The 17,292-nt window shown below is 32.3% G+C and overlaps 1 protein-coding gene across 2 annotated transcripts; it reads right to left on the bottom strand.

Annotated features, from left to right (window-relative positions):
• Positions 1-504: 504 nt before the first annotated feature.
• On the bottom strand, positions 505-15,631 carry LOC120776725 (adenylate cyclase type 2). Of its 2 annotated transcripts, XM_040107639.1 has the most exons (22): positions 15,363-15,631; positions 12,080-12,306; positions 8,373-8,506; positions 8,095-8,292; positions 7,778-7,900; positions 7,401-7,595; positions 6,914-7,141; positions 6,474-6,601; positions 5,321-5,479; positions 5,044-5,176; positions 4,277-4,883; positions 4,048-4,146; positions 3,635-3,753; positions 3,355-3,581; positions 3,087-3,294; positions 2,663-2,985; positions 2,417-2,579; positions 2,145-2,357; positions 1,938-2,042; positions 1,793-1,810; positions 1,181-1,423; positions 505-1,006 (listed from the first exon to the last, which is right to left on the bottom strand). In XM_040107639.1, exons 2-22 carry the CDS (start codon positions 12,228-12,230, stop codon positions 875-877), a joined length of 3,906 nt encoding a protein of 1,301 aa, XP_039963573.1. In that variant the 5' UTR covers positions 12,231-12,306; positions 15,363-15,631; the 3' UTR covers positions 505-874. The 2 variants fall into 2 exon arrangements, with proteins under 2 accessions (XP_039963573.1, XP_039963574.1); XM_040107640.1 differs by lacking the exon at positions 1,793-1,810.
• Between the last annotated feature and the right edge of the window lie 1,661 nt (positions 15,632-17,292).

Below are 17,292 nucleotides of genomic sequence, written 5' to 3'. Positions count from 1 at the left end.
TATTATTGTGCAATGAAATAAAACACAAAATTTTCACTTTTCCATATATTTCATTAAAATTAATGATTTTTATTTTACTTTCCAGTGGAATATAAGAAAATAATATACATATTTTTAAAACTCAGACTTATGGTGATGTTTAAATAATGTAGGGGCAAATATTTTGTAATATTTAGTATTTTTCCACAATTAACTTTGTAATTAATTAAATATATAGTTTTAAACAAAATAATATTATTTACCTCTCTCTTGAATATCAACTATAATGTCAAACGACGAAAATGTTCAAGTTGCTTTTTTCTACTTTTATAAAAACATATTTTTAATAAAAATCGAACTACGTAAAGTGAAGCAATTTTTATTGTTTTTCAGTTCTTCAAGCATATGTAAAAATATTTTAAATATGAGTGACTTTACCGTTATAGGCGAAACATTTTCTGCCACACAATAATATTTTTACATTTTTTGGACGGTGGTCCAGGTGAGAATGTAAACCAAAACTAGTATTCTTCCAAAGTTGTCTCTCACACAAGGGTTTATTTATATTTAAAAAATTTTGGACATTATAGTTAGATGCAAGAGAGTTCTCTTTTCTATCTTGTTTAATATACCTTATCCTAAACATATTGGGTGTGTATGAAAAATTAGAGTATTTCATAAATACGAGTATAACAATCTATTTTTACTGTTCTTATTTCTGTTAGCATAAATATTTATACATTTTTGACCTAGTTAACTTTATTGTAAATCTTTTAAGTTTGTTTTAGTAGTTAGTATTTTCACTTTTTTATAAAATGCTCCATGCATTTTTAACGGGTTCGCTGCTTATTTTATTGGTTTGTTTCTTCTCCTCTGTCCTCGTTTTTTATACTTTTTACAACTTTCCATCGAATTGTGTCTTAACAAAATAAGTGACTAGATTGCCTTTTCCTTTAACATAAGTAAGACCCCGGCATTCGCATTCATAACCAGCAGCCATAAGAACTTTTGCTGTATTTTCTGTCGTCTGTTCAATAAAACCAAACAAATGAATAAAGAAGAAAAGTATATAAAGCTAGAATATATGTAATATTAGGTAAATGCGTTGAAATTTCTATTTATTCTATATGACGAAGTGGAGTAGAAGTTATTAGTTTCGTGATTGCCCTTTATTTATATAATAAAATATGCCACATATTACCTGAAGTCTTCCCATTACGCCACAGGAATCCATACGGGAGGCCACATTCACAGTATTGCTCCAGATGTCATATTGGGGCTTTTGCGCGCCGATAACACCCGCAATCACAGGTCCATGGTTCAGACCAATGCGTAGTCGGAATCTTTGAAATGATTCACGGTTAATTGAATCCAATATTGACATTAAAGCGATGGCAAATTCCACAAGAATGGTTACATTGTGCTCTTCAGTGTGCTTCTCATCCTGGTAAATAAAAATAAATAAATATTCATATAAATATAGCACTGCATTAACAAAAAAACAGAAAAACTTATATAACGTACAACATAATAACAATATGACAGATAGCAATAATATAACAGTTCAGCCTTAAAATCGATAAAAAAAATAGTTTTCTACAACATTAACAATACTTACAATAAAAATAAATTGTTTTCCCAAATTTCTGAATAACTCTAAAATTGTATTGTAATTTATTTTTTTGTAAAATGCCCTTGGGACTAACAAGCTATCGATTTTTTTAATTATGTAAATTTTGTATTGTGCTACTAAAAGTTATCTACAATTATAGAACATTATTTATACAATAAGAATTTGCGGCAAGAAACTTACGGCTAAATTCCGTTTCCGCTGCATAAAAGATATAGGAAGAACAGAAATGTAATGGTTGATAAATCTGAACATTTAATCCGTTTATGTAACGCGACATAACTTAAAGTGTGAATGTAATTATTTCAAAACCAGGCTTGTTTCTTACCATAGCACCATCTTCCTTTCCTGGTCGTAGTCCAGATGCACACATGTATGTGCTTGCAATAGTCTTGATTTTTTCGATTCCACTAAATTTTGGTTTCAGAAGCAACTGAAAATAATAGAGGAGTAAAGTTGTGTCCCTTCCCAAAGTCAGCATACCCTTACTATTTTGAATATATGTATGTTTATAAAAAATCTCATCAACATGTACCTTATCAAAGTCACATATAATTTCGTTTAGTAGACGCAAACATTCAAGGCCTTGCTTATTAACATCAGTTTCGTCATAAAATTCTTTATAATTTGGTATAGAAGCAAACATCACAGCTACACAAGAATAGCTCTCGTGATATAACTCAGTGGACCGCTCCTGATGAAGGAAGTGTGTGGCTACGTGAGCGGGTAAAATATTTTCTAAAAGAATCTAAAACGCATTCGAAAATAGATCGCATTTTTTTTAACCTATAAAAATAGCTCACTTACTTTATTAATTCCTCGCATTGTTTCCACTTCTTCTTGCTCCACTTTTAATTTTGCTTTCCACAGAAAATCTGTGCGAGCCACATATTCACCTTGTCGATCGAGAGTATGCAGCACCGCAATCACCAATAACAATAAAAGGAACCCCTTCAGGTCTATAGGTAAACTAAAGCAAATACACATTTGTATTATAAATGCTTAATTTATTATGGAAGTTTAAGATATTTACACAAAAGTCTGTCTACTTACGCGTTCAGTTGATGGCGATTATATATTGCATATAGGTCACTAAAGCTCAGCATGACTATCTGACAGATGAGTGCTGCAACCATGGCAATTAGTTTAAGAATAAAGCCGGAACGCAAAAAAGCAGATATCGCCGCTAGGCTGATAGCGGAGCAGAACAAATAAATTGGTGCATTTTCTATTTGATTTAAATTATACGCATTCTCTTGTAGATTAGTATACATAACACCTGACACAGATGTATCATTGGGTGTCAACATGGATGAGGTGTTAACATTACTTTCAACATTTATCGACTCAAGATTCTCGTTATTTACAAAGTTTATCTACCAATTAAAATTTAAAGTTATTATTGTAATTTTCTGGTCATTAAAACATTCATGTGTAAGTAAATATTATATACTTAATTTAAATGGGCATTACTTACCACATTGAACACTGCAGTCGCTGATATTAATATATTTACTATAATGAAAATAGCAAGACGAATATATCGACTACTTGCTACCACTTGACCTGGCCCATTGCGATCTGTTGTTGATGCATTGATTTCGGGAACTTGAATATTGCTTAGGTATAGGAAAAGAGCGAGTGATATAAAACTAGCAGTCAGAGAACCAATCAAAGCAATATTTCTGAAAAATAAAGTACATGCATTATTTTTAATTTTTCATTAAATATGCAATAACACTAACTTCTCAAACACGATTAGTTGAATTAATGCAATCGAGAGGTAAAGGACAAATGCGCAAATTAAATCGAAACGAAAATGTGTATCTGGTTGCGCACGATACATTGCTTCACGCGGAGAGTTGCGATACCATAATGTGAACGGTTTTAATTCCGTAGGGGGTCCGAACAAATTGAAATTCAAGCATTTACGTTCGGGTGGCAGTAGATTGGATTCAATCATAGCAATGCTCTGTAAATAAAAACCTTTAAAAGCGCCCCTTAAATCACGGCAATCACACTTACCGCAAGTCCTATGTTTTTAACCAGTTTTGATTCCGCAATGTTGGCAAACGGTTTATCTGCACCCCAACATTCCACATATTTAGTCATTTTGGACGATGGGCGATTGCGATTAACAAGGCCTGAAATTAGGAAAAGTTGCCTTGTATGTAATAAGTAAAATTAGGAAAAATTATTAAAAAATTCGCTGCAATCAAATCATTCATAAAAAAAATTAAGTGATTTCAAAATATTTTACACTTTTTTTCAAAATTTCTTTTGACCCTACCAAACAAAAACGTATCCGTAAAACAAAAATTTATTGGTAATTGGACATTATTTTTAAATTTTAAGAAAACGTTTACTAAGGGGTCTTATATACTAAATTTTATTTTATACACATGGATTTCATTACTGCACATTTTTTCAAAGTTTACCGCTGTGACTCCGAAAACTTTCACCGCTGTGTATAGACATTTTGCGACCATCTATAAAAGCGCCGGAGGAGCGCCTTCTGTCCGCAAAAGAGATAAGACCTGCAAATGATACAATGCATTAAAAATCGGCTCTTGACGAATTATTCCAATTATTTTAAAAAGTGCTTGGGTAATTTTCAATATTTGTAATAAACGATATTTGGTTCTTAAGTTTTTTGTTAGTCCGTACCTTGTACAGAAAGTTTTCGTCGTATCCTTTCTGGTCCATCAGTAATCAGTAAACTGTTAGTTGTTGTTGATGAAGGTGCTGTTGAGTTTGTTAAAGCGATGTAATTTGTGTTGACAGATATATTGCCGCCAGCTTCCAATTTGTTACTATTGTTTGTACTCGCACTAATCACATCGTGTAATGACAAAGATGACTCAGACCCTACCGTTTGACATTCGTTTAATGCTTTCATATTTGTAGATCCAAATTTATTCCCTTCTTCCTTGTTAGATGATTGTATCATTGCATCCTCTTCATCTTCCTCTGATAGTTCTTTGATAGACATCGATTTGGTCATAATTGGATCTTGACTGTTTGTAGACGAAGGAGACAGTTTTCCCCGCTCTATTGGAAAAATTCCGCCAATACTGCTAATGCCTCCGGTAGAAATCGTATCTTCTTGGTTAGGAGTTTTTTGCTCACAAGACAATGCTATGTTGACATTTGAGATACTAGAGGAGGAAGGGTTCGGTAAAAGACGTTCCGTAACATCACATTCAGTGGGCTGAGTCTCTGAAGAAGTCGTGATTTCGATCACTTGTGGTACGCTATGGGGATAAATAATTTTCTGTAATAAAAATAATAATAACAAATTTATGAATAAATAGCGTTTAACGTTAAAGTTATGAAATATTCGAATAGGTCATATATGGGAAACGTATAAAGTGGAAATAACTAGTTTTATTAACATAATTCAGTGCCAAACACAAATGTGATCTGTTCCATACCTTTGGGGGCACAATGAGGTATGTTTCGATTTTGTGATCTGCCAAATAACTATCCCGACTGACACCATTTCCCTCTTCAACTTCGAATTTGTCACCGAGGAATTCAAGAGTTTGTTTGGTGATGTGAACTCGGCTGCAAAGAAGAATGTAACGAAAAAGGTCACTATGGGTTGCTCATACGCAGGGTTGATCGTTACATTAGTTTAATATGACTTAGATATGTATGTATGTCTTTTTAAATACACATGTATGTATACATATATATCAATATACATACCCCGCTACTCCGCCACTTTCCATATGGTTTGCCAGTGTAACATCATCACTCCAAACATCAAATTGCCACTTGCGTAAACCAAGTACACCACAAAGTACATTGCCAGTATGAATGCCTATACGCATGTCAACATAAATTCCGGTTGCTTCACGTACATGTCTGGTGATATTAATTGATAATATAAATAATTAAAGGCTTTCCTAACCTCAAACTGTAAACAATACTGCTCATACACTCAAGTTCGAAAATCTTCATAGTTGAAGTTTCTCTTATACGAAAAAATTGCGGTTTACATATGTACATAATGTTTTTCTCAGGACCCTCTTGAATGACACTACAACTGAGAACTCATAAGTTAGCAAAACTGTTAAATTTTTTTTAAAAATTTGTTGTTTACAAAGAAAAAGGAACTTTTGACTCTGTTTTGACCACAATTTACGTTTCTTCTATTTTATTAAATAAATCTTTGAATTCAGGAGTAACGCATTCGAGAAATGAATACCACAAATACGTGAAGGTCACGTACAAAAAAGGGATATATACGTATCCATGTTCACATATACGCATACATTTGATTAGCCTATCTACGCAAGTGTATACCCTAACCGAAAAACGCCTTTGCAAACAGTTTAACATCCGATAAGTACAAGTAACATGTATTTTTCAAATATATACATATGTACATATGTCCATGGCTAAATGAGAAGCAGGATTAAAGTACAAATGCGCTGAGTAAACTTGTTAAAAATAAAAGTAAGGATTAATATGTGCGAGTATTTTAACAGATAGCATACATCTTCCATCTTAGCTATTGTTTCACAACTATATAGTACATATGGTAAATGTGCGAGCGATTTTGTTATATCTCGACTGAATACTTCTATGTATAATTGGATCTATTGTTAGTGCAGTCGTAAACCTCTTGAGAAAAAAATTGTAATCAATCGGATTTTAAGTTGTTACAGAAAATGGTTGCTGTTCTGTTGAGTAACAGTTTTGCTGTCAAATTAACTTTCTTCTGTTTAAATTTCGTTGATCAAAATTACTTTTGATTTAAAAGTAATAGCATTTACGTTGATATTCAAAATTAAAAGACATAAGGGTTGTTAATATTGTTATTTCTCTCGGCGCACGCATGGCACCACTCACTCACCTTATGGCATCGATCATTTGTAAACCCATGTTTACACAATTGGCAGCGTGTTGCGGCCTTGAAATGGGCAGTCCAGATACACAGTAGTAACAGTCGCCGAGAATTTTAATACGTAAACACTGGTTCTCCTACGAATGAGCAAGGTAGCGATGGAAACTTAATTGTGTATGTTTGTAATAAATAAATTTAGCGAATCAAAATTAACAAAACACCGTTATTTAAAAAAAAGGTTGAAATGTTTTTTTAATAACTCTTTAAATTATTCATTAAATGTATATATTTAACATTCCAAAATTTTGAACTCATGGTACTAATTGGTTAATTAAGATAAGTAGATATGTATAAGATAAAACTGTTTGTGTACCAAATTTTATGCGTAAATATATTATATATTAAGTATATGTATAGTATATATATATGTGAGTAATGTTTTTACTAACCCCTGCAATTTGGTCGAAGCGTCCAAAAAGGTCATTCAGTGTTTTCACTAAATCACTGGCAGAAAGTTGCTCTGACAATGGAGTGAAGTTTACAATATCTGCATACAAAATTGATACATTGTTGTGACGCTGCACATGCAATTCATGAAAACGTGTAGCAGATGTGGTAGATTGCCCTCCCGCGCGTTGACAAGCATCCGCCATTTTCAGCATGATACTACGCTTCACCTGTTGATTCGATATTTCAGATAAAACTTTTTCAATGAAGTATTTAGGCATTTAAAAAGACATCGCTAGGACAGTTTAGTTACCATATTGCAAAATATTGAAATTTTCATTGCTTTCAAAATATCACTTTCCTAATTTATGTTATAATAAATACTAAATTTATGTATATACAATACATATGTATATACACAATATGTCAAATTATAAGTATTGCATAGTTTATGCATATGAGATAACGTCTGTATTTTTCTACACTTACTTCGGCCGCTATGTAGGCGGGTATGACGCTAAGCAATAGTTGCTCTTGTTGCTCTCGTTCGCACTCCAGCTTCACGCGTTGTTCTATACCCGTGCGTGTGCCATCCACAGTTCGATTGTGTGCCGCATCTGACATTATGCGATAATAGAGGCCGGAAATGGATGCCGAAGCTAATATGATAACTTCACCAAATAACTGCGATGAAATTTATTATATTATAGTTGTTAACTACAAATGTCATCCATAGTAGGTTTGATTACAGGTTTATAAATGAACTATCTAATGAAAATATAATAAGTTTTGCACTTTGCTTTGAAGAAACTTAATTTTTTACTAAAATAAATTAGCTAAAAATTAGGGAAAATAGTATTACTTACGAAAGGCAAGCTGTAGGCATAATCCTTGCTGGTCACAATGCGATATATGACATGGATTGCCGACATGAAAAGCGCCAACACCATTGAAACTGGCCAGGAGATTGGCAGCATTGTATGTATACCCTGTAGATTTAAGTAAATATGTAAATAATAAAATATAAACCATATACAACCATATGAGGACGTTCATTTGTTCGAAACAATTTAATAAATTCGAAGTCCTATTAAATTTTAAATGATTATAAATATATACAATATACCAATTTATTATTTCAAAGAAATAACTGGTCTTATAAAACTGTATATGGTTAAATTACTAGAAAAACGGCGAATAATGGTATTGGCGCCAATTTTTCTCCCGTAATAGCTGCTATTGTCCCTAGCGAAAAAGTCGTTACAATAGCAAATGCCAATGCCGCCGCCGGTGAGCTAAGCACCGCTGGAAATTGAAGAGCTGTCAATATACCCGCGGATATTGTGGCCGCCAGAGAAAGTAAACACGTTTGTGTTAAGTCCTGGAAAATCAACGGTAAATCGGTATAACGTATTTGGTTTCATTTCCCTTTACTTTTTAATTTGTATGAAGGATACTTACTTGCTCATATATAACACCAACAATTATTGAAACTATACATGCGACCAGCGATATCAGTAGACCCGATGTAAAGAGAGACTTGCGCAGTCGTTGACGATATCGTGTATACAAATCGTCCAAATGAATATTTTCGGCTAATAAAAAGGCGGAAAATGTGTTATTGGATAGTTTAAATAAAAACAATTTTGTATTATTGTATTATATACTAGAGGCGTTGCTGTTGTCCATAAGTTGTGATTATTGTTCACTTAAAACTTTAAGATATTTCATTACATAAGATTTTAATGCATTGTCGATGCTGGTAAAGTGTTGCGCGGAAGAAGAATTATTTCGTTATAAAAGGGTTTTCTTATAATCCCAATATTTTAGTTAAAAAACTTTAAGCTTTTGCCTTATGTAAATAATGTATTCAAATGCATTTAATGCCTAATTTCACGGCGATCTAGAACACATTTTTATTTTTCTAAATTTCTGGGTGAATCCAAGCTTCTAAACTACTGTTCGTGGAGAAAATATAAAAATGCAGAAATTTGCAGAATCGCAAGGGGCATATTTTCATTAAAAAAATAAATTTGGATTCACCCAGAAATTTAGAAAAATAAAAATGTGTTCCAAATTGCCGATTTTTGAGGAGAAAATCGTCAAAATGATTCTTTCTCCTAAGTAAGGGTGTTGAAATGGGGTGTACGAGGATTTCCGAGTATCTCTCTATTTATTCCGAGTCCAAAACTTTTAAATTCGAACATTTTGACCATAAACGATTAGTTTTTGATGATAATATCCAACTTTTTGTTTGATAATAATAACTTTATCTTACTTAGCCCTTTCTTACTTGTTTTTACTTATTTTCATCTCATGTCAACATAAATATATGTCTTGGAATATGAAAAAGGAAAAGGATGTAAGTTATTTGGAAAAAATATGTACATATATTATATTTATTTATTTATCATATACATATGTACATATTGATAATTTGAGCTTATGTTAGCAAATATATTTAAAATAATTATCTTCAAAGTTTTACTTGTAATATTAGGTGCTTAATATTTTGTTTTATATTGAATATTTGGAATAACCGGCAATTTTGCCAAAAGTGATTTTACATAATTTTTCCTTTTTTCTGACGCTCTTTGTTTTGTTTACTACTATTCATATATACATATACATACATATATTAATCTTTTTGGTATAGTTTTTACACAAAAAGCGTGTAGGATATACAGGGCCTGTGTCTACAACATATATCTTTAAACGAAAAAAATATATCAGTATTGATTAATATTTTTGACCGCCTCTGCTTGCTACAACAATCGATTGTATTCCCAATGCTTAAGAAGCTCGTAAGGTGTGAGAAGCATGCAAGTTGTTGTCCTGAGAGACATTCCAAAGCCTAACATCGATACAAAAATATAAAACAATTATCAATGAAATATATAGTATGTATACTACATATCATACAACTTAAATTAACATAACAGGTAAAACATGATGATTTATTCCATTTATGTGAGTTCCGCCATTAAAATGGAAATTCGTTACTGCGTATACGCAACCGCGGTTTGTATTGTACTCAGATAATATAATACATATATAAAGAGTAAGAGCAAAAACCAAATCAAGCGCAAAGTACTCATTAATTTTTATTTCATAGCGAAATTTTTGAAATAACGGCAGAAGTTTAGAGAAACGGTGCGACCACAAAATGCGATACCAGTCTGCGCGGAAAAATTTGATATTGACTATAGAATTAAATGGCACAGCGTTACCTAACTTTAGTTGAAACCCATGTCAACAAAATAAAGAAATTGGTGCTTGTGAATCGACGATTAGCAGTCAGAGATCTTACTGGAATCGTTGGAGTATCGGAAGAATGAGTGAAAACCATTTTGAAAGATTATTTGGGCCTAAAAAATGTGAAAGCACGATTGGTTCCAAAAATCACTCAATTTTACCGAAAAACACACAGCACAAGTGTATACGGGCCAAAGGAGGATTACTTCAAAGTGGGCGTCAGAGATTTTGAAGAATAAAATAAAAATTTTAAAATTACGAATAAAGTCTTACTCTTTTTTGTACAATACTACCCACACGCCTTTAATTTTAAACAATTCCTACCGAATACAGCTCATCCAACCCACGCACAAATATTATACATATGGACATCTATATATATAATATATCATAGTAAATTTGAAATTCAATCACAATGTACGGTGAAGGTAAATGAAGAAACAACAATATTAACGTGAATGGCGACGTAAAGTGACAACAATTTTCTCGCATGCGGTGTATTCAATTTATATTGGATGAAAGGTGACGTGATGAGCTCAACGGCATATTGTAATTACGTTGCCTTTTCCTTAGTAAAGGTTAGGGGTTGGGGATTAATAATCCCCAATAAAAAATAAGTAATCACTACATACTTCGAAATCAATAATTGAATTATTAATGCCAGGGTGTATACTCGTACTTATACATATATCGAAATTTCGAGCAGATGTAAAAGTTGGCAAAGACAAAACTTTATTTTCTCGTCCACATCATATAAGCAAAATATTACTTAATCCTAGCCTAAGGTAGAGAGATACCACAAAACGTAATAAAACTTTATCCTTTTCCTTGTATACATTTCATATTTTCTTAATTATAGCTGCCTTGTCAATCGCAAGACTTAAATTGGCTCTTGTTAGTCACAACCAGTGCTGTTAATAGATAAGAGCTCCAAAGGCCAAATTAAAAAGTTAATTGAATTATGTTTGTAAGTGCTTAGGGGAACTGAAAAATATTCGTATGTGGATATGTTGGTGAAGGGTTGATGTACTTTTTTAATTTTCAATTTAAAACGATCTTCCAGTTAAGAAACTTTTAGATATATTTAATATATAAAATGTAATGGTTAATAAACATTCACATCCATAACATATTCATTCATATAGTGTTGCCTTCTATTCCATTTGATTTAAATTAGCTTGCAGTAAATAGAATTAATAGGACTCCAACTCGGTTATAGAGATAATCTTATTCCTTTTAATCTAGATGAAGTTCTACGGGGCATGATAATACGGACAAAAATATGAGTATAGGAATAAAATATGCCGAATGATGACTCAAAATAATTTCTGTCTAGATTAATATTGGATATGGGGGAATGTGTTGGAAATACACATAGAAGCTTTTAAGATCTATGAAGAGTGTTTGCAGAGCGTATAGTACAATTACGTATGTACAAAACACAGTTATATTCATACATATATGAATATTTTATAACATAAAATTGTATGTATTTCCATTGATATTATTCACACATAAGAAAAATTAATTAACACAGCTAGTATATCATATACATATATTTTTCTACCGTGGCAACAAGTGGTATTGAGTACAACAGTTTCGTTCGGCTTTTTGTTGTTTGCAAAACCCTTCGTACATATGTACAAAAACTAGTAAAAATTTAGATATTTCAACTAGACTTCTTTCACAAACTTTTCTGATTGAGTTTTTGATATAATAAAATAAATAAAATTATTCCTTTCTAATTTTAAATAACTATACTAATTACTAATGTGATTGACAAATTAATATGTATGAAAAACGACCTACAATACCTGTGCTATACAGCTAAATATGTCTAGAATATACATATGTACATGGCTTAAGTTTTGACCTTTGCTGACAATTGATGGACCAATATAATTTTTACTCACCCGTAGTACCATCTTCACTATCTGGCATTAGTCGGGCTTTGTTTGGAGCACGTGACGACGACAGAGACGGTGTGTTGGAAATACTGACACATTTAGCACCGCCTTTGATGCCGTTTTCATTTTTAAGAGTATCCGCTTCGACTGTATCCATTTTGTGACGTATTGAGACTCATTAAAGGCGTCGTAATTTGTAAAATATTTTTTTATAAATATGTTAAATGCCCAATCTAAAAAAAATACAATAAAATAGTTCTTATAGAATTTTTAAGAAATTTTCATAGAAAACATAAACATCTTCAGGTTATACGCATCTGTATGTACATATAGTATGTGTACTTATATACTTTGAATCTTTGAATTCAGTTAAAGATGCCACGAAAAGCTTAAGTTTTGTTATTGACTCTAATCTGATTTGCATATTAACCTTAGCACAAAAGTTTGACATTTCGACATATTTAAATGCTTATGAATAACATTAAAAAACGTTTGCAAATGTAACACAATATAAAGTACATGTATAGGGTGTTAAAAATAAGGAAAATAGATTTTATAAGGAAACAGATTTTGTCAATTTCTACTATGCATATACAAAAAATGTATGTTTAAAGTTGAGATTTTCACAATTGATTGTCACATTCATTTATTTTTTTAACCACATTTTGTTGTTAAAGATTCTTCTTCAATCACTAAAATTCAACAAGAACTTGTACTATTTCAAAATGGTAGGCACTGTTATTCCCATGTACTCAACCAAATCGAAAGTACTTTGAGCTGTGATTGATTGCGTATACGCAGGGTATGGCAATATCAATGAATATTGAATAAATATTAGTTTTTATATGTATATAGATAAGAGTTAAAAAAGTGTTAGAGCACTTATTGCTCAATTAATTTCGCAAATTAATTTGTCCAGATCCAAAATCAAGAAAGTTAATCCAGGCTTTTAATCACAAGTACAATTCCTAATAAGAAGCATTTCATACAAATTAAAATATAATATATAGTAGATGAGTGTATAGTATTCACATTCATTAATACAAATATTTTCTATAGTTCACAGAAACATTAAATACATCTAGTGATAAGCAGCTGTCTTAAATGTACAGAGTGTCTCATATAGCAAACTAGACTCAGTAGTCGATAATCAGTAGAGGGTTGTTACACTTATGTGTTGGTTTACGGTTGCTCAGCGGATGCTAGTGTTCATACATAATAGGGGCATTATACACTTTAGAATAATTTTTTCAAATTCCTTGCATTTTAGTCATTATTCGTAATTTAAACGTATCTATGCATCCGTTTTTTCTTCTCTTTGTGTCTTTGCCACCAATAAAGACCACTGATATTAATGTTTTGAGTAAAAGAGATCGCATCAATCGATGGATTTCGAAGTGAAAGCAGTTTGAGTGAGTTTTGAGTGAAAATGATCTTTAAACATCAAGAGAGAAAACGCCAAGTTCAAGCGAGAAAATACGAATGCAATAGAATAAACAGATTAAGTGATAAAATGTATATATGCTATATACAAGTCCATGTACATACCTGTATATGTACAAATAAAAGTGTACAATAAACGTCTTACGAATATTCATAAATATATAGGAGTGTGCAAATTTTGGATGCTTGGTTGAAATGCCGAAATTTATTATAAGAAAAACAATTTGTGTTGTTTATAACTATGCTTTGTAGCCACTTGCAATTGCTCAGTATTTACATTGTACTAGTTTTATTATTAATCCTTCCATGCAGGATTACTTTCTTGAGTGAGTTTTTCTTTTAATATTTTCAAACAGTTTAGTAAAAAAAAACAAAATTTACTAATTAATTTTAGTTAAGTAAATCCAAGTGTCGCAGTGTTTGCAGGTGATATTTTTGTTAACAGATATCGTTAAAATATATTTTTTTATTTACGAGTATATTGCAAATGGTTAATGTAAACAACAGAAAATTGTAAACGTTGGAAAAAGGAGCTAAAAACTGAGCATATGTACGATTAAATTCTATAGTATGTTTGTTATATTTAGGAAATCTTTTTGAGCGGTCGTAGTGAAATATGATATTTGAAACTGATTTTATATCTAAAAGCAAGTCAGAAAACTTAGTGTTGTTAAGGTATTTTCTTATTTCTGCCAAAAAAAATTCCTGGAACTATAATTATTTGTGCGTAAGCGCGAGTATTTGAAAAGAAGGAGAAACCAGTAAAGGTTGTAGTCATAACCGTCACGTCAAACTAAAAATAAGTACTTCTATGCTAGGCAAATGATGTTTTAGATATTAAAATTGGGTGTGCCATTGTCACATTTTTATTAGGATTATATATAACAAACATCATGCACGCACACATAAGTAGAAACACCCACAAGTACATATACTTATGTACGTATCTAACACAGAAATGTCGACGAATTTTATTGCCTCAAAACAGCACAAAATTTTGCTGCATTAATAAATGATTAAAAAAAAGAGATATATATAAGCGACAGTCTAAAAATACAGCACATCTATTGAGAATAGTCTTCCATTAACAACACGGCATATAAACTGCTTTGGTGAGTGTAACACATGCACACGTACTCTTGCCTCGAATAAATACTTATGAACACTTAAGTATAGCATTTGTTAATCTTGAAAAATTAACTCTGTCATTTCAATTTTATTAAAAAAGCATACATTCCATTTCATTGCTGTTGTTATTTGACTAAACGTTCATTAAACATAAACCATTTTGTTAAGTTATAAACATTATGCTTCGTACATTGTTTTCTGTAAACTTTCGACTTTTGTCTAAGGCATATTATTCCACATCCGTAAATTTAGCAGGTTTGTTTACAGTCGGTTATTATTAGGTGTTGTTATTAGTTATAATTTAAACGAATCCATTAGCAAATGTACACGCATACATCGCCATCAACAGTATTGTTGTAGTTATTATCCGTGCCCGTGTCGGCAGTAACGCCTACGTCACCATCGCTGTAGCTAAACTTTTGAATACAAATAACACGCAACTAAAGTTAAACTCTAATTGGTTTGTCACACTTTCGAACTATATTCGCTGACCCGTTGTTGGATGAGTACGGAGATATGAGCGCGTCTGTTTTCTAGTTTTTTTCACATATTCATATATACATAAATGCATGTATCGCAACAAAAGGTTCGTCTATCCTATTTATTTCGTCGATTATAAAATTTTCTTCCACATCATTTACATCAGGTACATTTATTTTACATTTTTAAAGCGAATGGTCATGGTCATATGGAATATGTACATATAAAACTGACTCACCTAAAATATTTATTCACCAAATAAAATTTAAAGTTATGGCAAAGCATTATAAGCACGCGCGCTGCCAATATTCGTAAGATTTAGCAACCTACAAGTTCACATTCACGTAGAGTGGCGTCGTTGCGTGAAAATGCATTGAATATACTACCCGCCAATTCGTTTTTATTTAGCTATCACAACTCAACCGAAAATTTTCCGACTGGTTTTTCGCGGGCAGTCAACGACCGCGAGCAAATAACACCAGTAGCATGGATCTGCACCAGAGGACGTCACCGGCCAAACTGTTTTGTTCTCACTACGCGCCGGTTTAGCTTTTCCCACCCAGCACAACAAGTCTATAGAATCTCAGAGTAATACTGCACATGTGTGTGTATAATATGTAGCTGCACGCACACATTTACAAAGAAATCATGCGCGCGCGTTCCACAGTCGTCACCCCGAAAACCGTTGCTACTGGCGACTACTATGTGGCATGCATATCGACATATCGGTATATACATACATATGTAGATATTCGTACATATGCAATTCTCTGTACATACATACATATATGTACATACTTGTATTTATATTTTTACAAATGAGATATACAGTAGAGGCCCGCTAATCCGGATCAATTAAAACCGGCCCCTATCCGGAATATAAGGAAATCCGGATTACCAAAGACATATTAGAACTATGTATTATGAAATAATATTTATAAATTTCCGTTTGTTTATTATAATAAATAATACACATGTTCCAAAAAAAAAACAAAAAAAAAACTTAAACCAATAAAGCATAAAAGCGAATGTAGTGAATAATAAACATGTGATCCGGATTAGAGAATACGGATAGAGAATGTCGGTCCGGATTACAAGGGACATAATAGAAATTTTGAGTTTTTTAACCCTGTCCGGATTACAGTGGAATCCGGATTAGGCCACGTCCGGATTAGCGGGCCTCTACTGTACTCGTAAACATAAATACACGTGTTGCCTACTTCTTATTGACCTTACTGTTACCGTTTTCTTTTTGTTGTCGCATGCTAGATATATGTACTTGTATATGTATACATACATACATAATATGTGCTACTGAATAATTATGGGTATTGAATGTTGCTCTGTCAAAATGTTGGTTTATGTGACGGAGCTGAAACATAACAGATGCCCAGAAACATGTTGCTGAAAGCAATATGTTGTAAAAATATAAGTAAAAGAGCAAATAGTCAAATGGGCGATGTGCTTGTGCTTGAAGCAACAGATCTTAGGTATAGTGGGGCGTATGAGTAATGCTTATCAGCAGCATTAATTTGTCTTAAGTTTGGGCAAAATATATAATTGCGAACATTGCCTAAGTATTTAGCTATAGGCTAATATGCTATATTTTCGTGTGCACATAGATATGGTTCTAATTAACTTTTTATCTACAATGAACGCTATCAAGTCAGATAGAGTCGAACAACTTTTTCATATTTTCACATAGACAACGGAACCCCCGTCTGATTGTATAATATATGTAATAATATTCAATTAACGAATTAATTTCGAAACGTGACTTACAACAAAATTAATAATTGTTTATAAAGTCTCTTAAAAATCCATCACCCTTTCGAAGATATTTCAAACTAGGAAATTAAGAACCACACCATAAACAGAAGCAGAACTTTGATGAAACATACATAAGTCCATAACATAATATGGGCAAGTTGGTGGAGACACAGTGGCGTAGCTACAACTTCGGGCGCCCGGGGCCAAGGATGTTCTGCCGCCCCCCTTATCTACCTACCTACAAGTTTCAGGAGGAAATTGGTAGTAAATTTACAAGACATCTTATTAAAAGCCATAGAAAAAACCCATTTTCGCCCTATATCTTGTACACTTTTGACACAATTTGCAGGAATTTTTGCCCGAATCGGAGTTTTTAAATACCATTTTGCCGCCCCCCC

The sequence above is a fragment of the Bactrocera tryoni genome, chromosome 5 (assembly GCF_016617805.1).
Source record: "Bactrocera tryoni isolate S06 chromosome 5, CSIRO_BtryS06_freeze2, whole genome shotgun sequence".
Taxonomy (NCBI): Eukaryota; Metazoa; Arthropoda; class Insecta; order Diptera; family Tephritidae; genus Bactrocera; species Bactrocera tryoni.
The sequence above is the reverse complement of the archived record's forward strand: the minus strand, read 5'-3'. Positions and strand labels throughout refer to the sequence as shown.

Coding starts and splice junctions, on each gene's coding strand:
- LOC120776725 (XM_040107639.1), bottom strand. CDS start 12,230: ATGGATACAGTCGAAGCGGATACTCTTAAAAATGAAAACGGCATCAAA. Junction 2,986..3,086: donor CGACTGCAGTGTTCAATGTG/GTAAGTAATGCC, acceptor TTTAATTGGTAG/ATAAACTTTGTAAATAACGA. Junction 1,007..1,180: donor GCGTAATGGGAAGACTTCAG/GTAATATGTGGC, acceptor TTTATTGAACAG/ACGACAGAAAATACAGCAAA.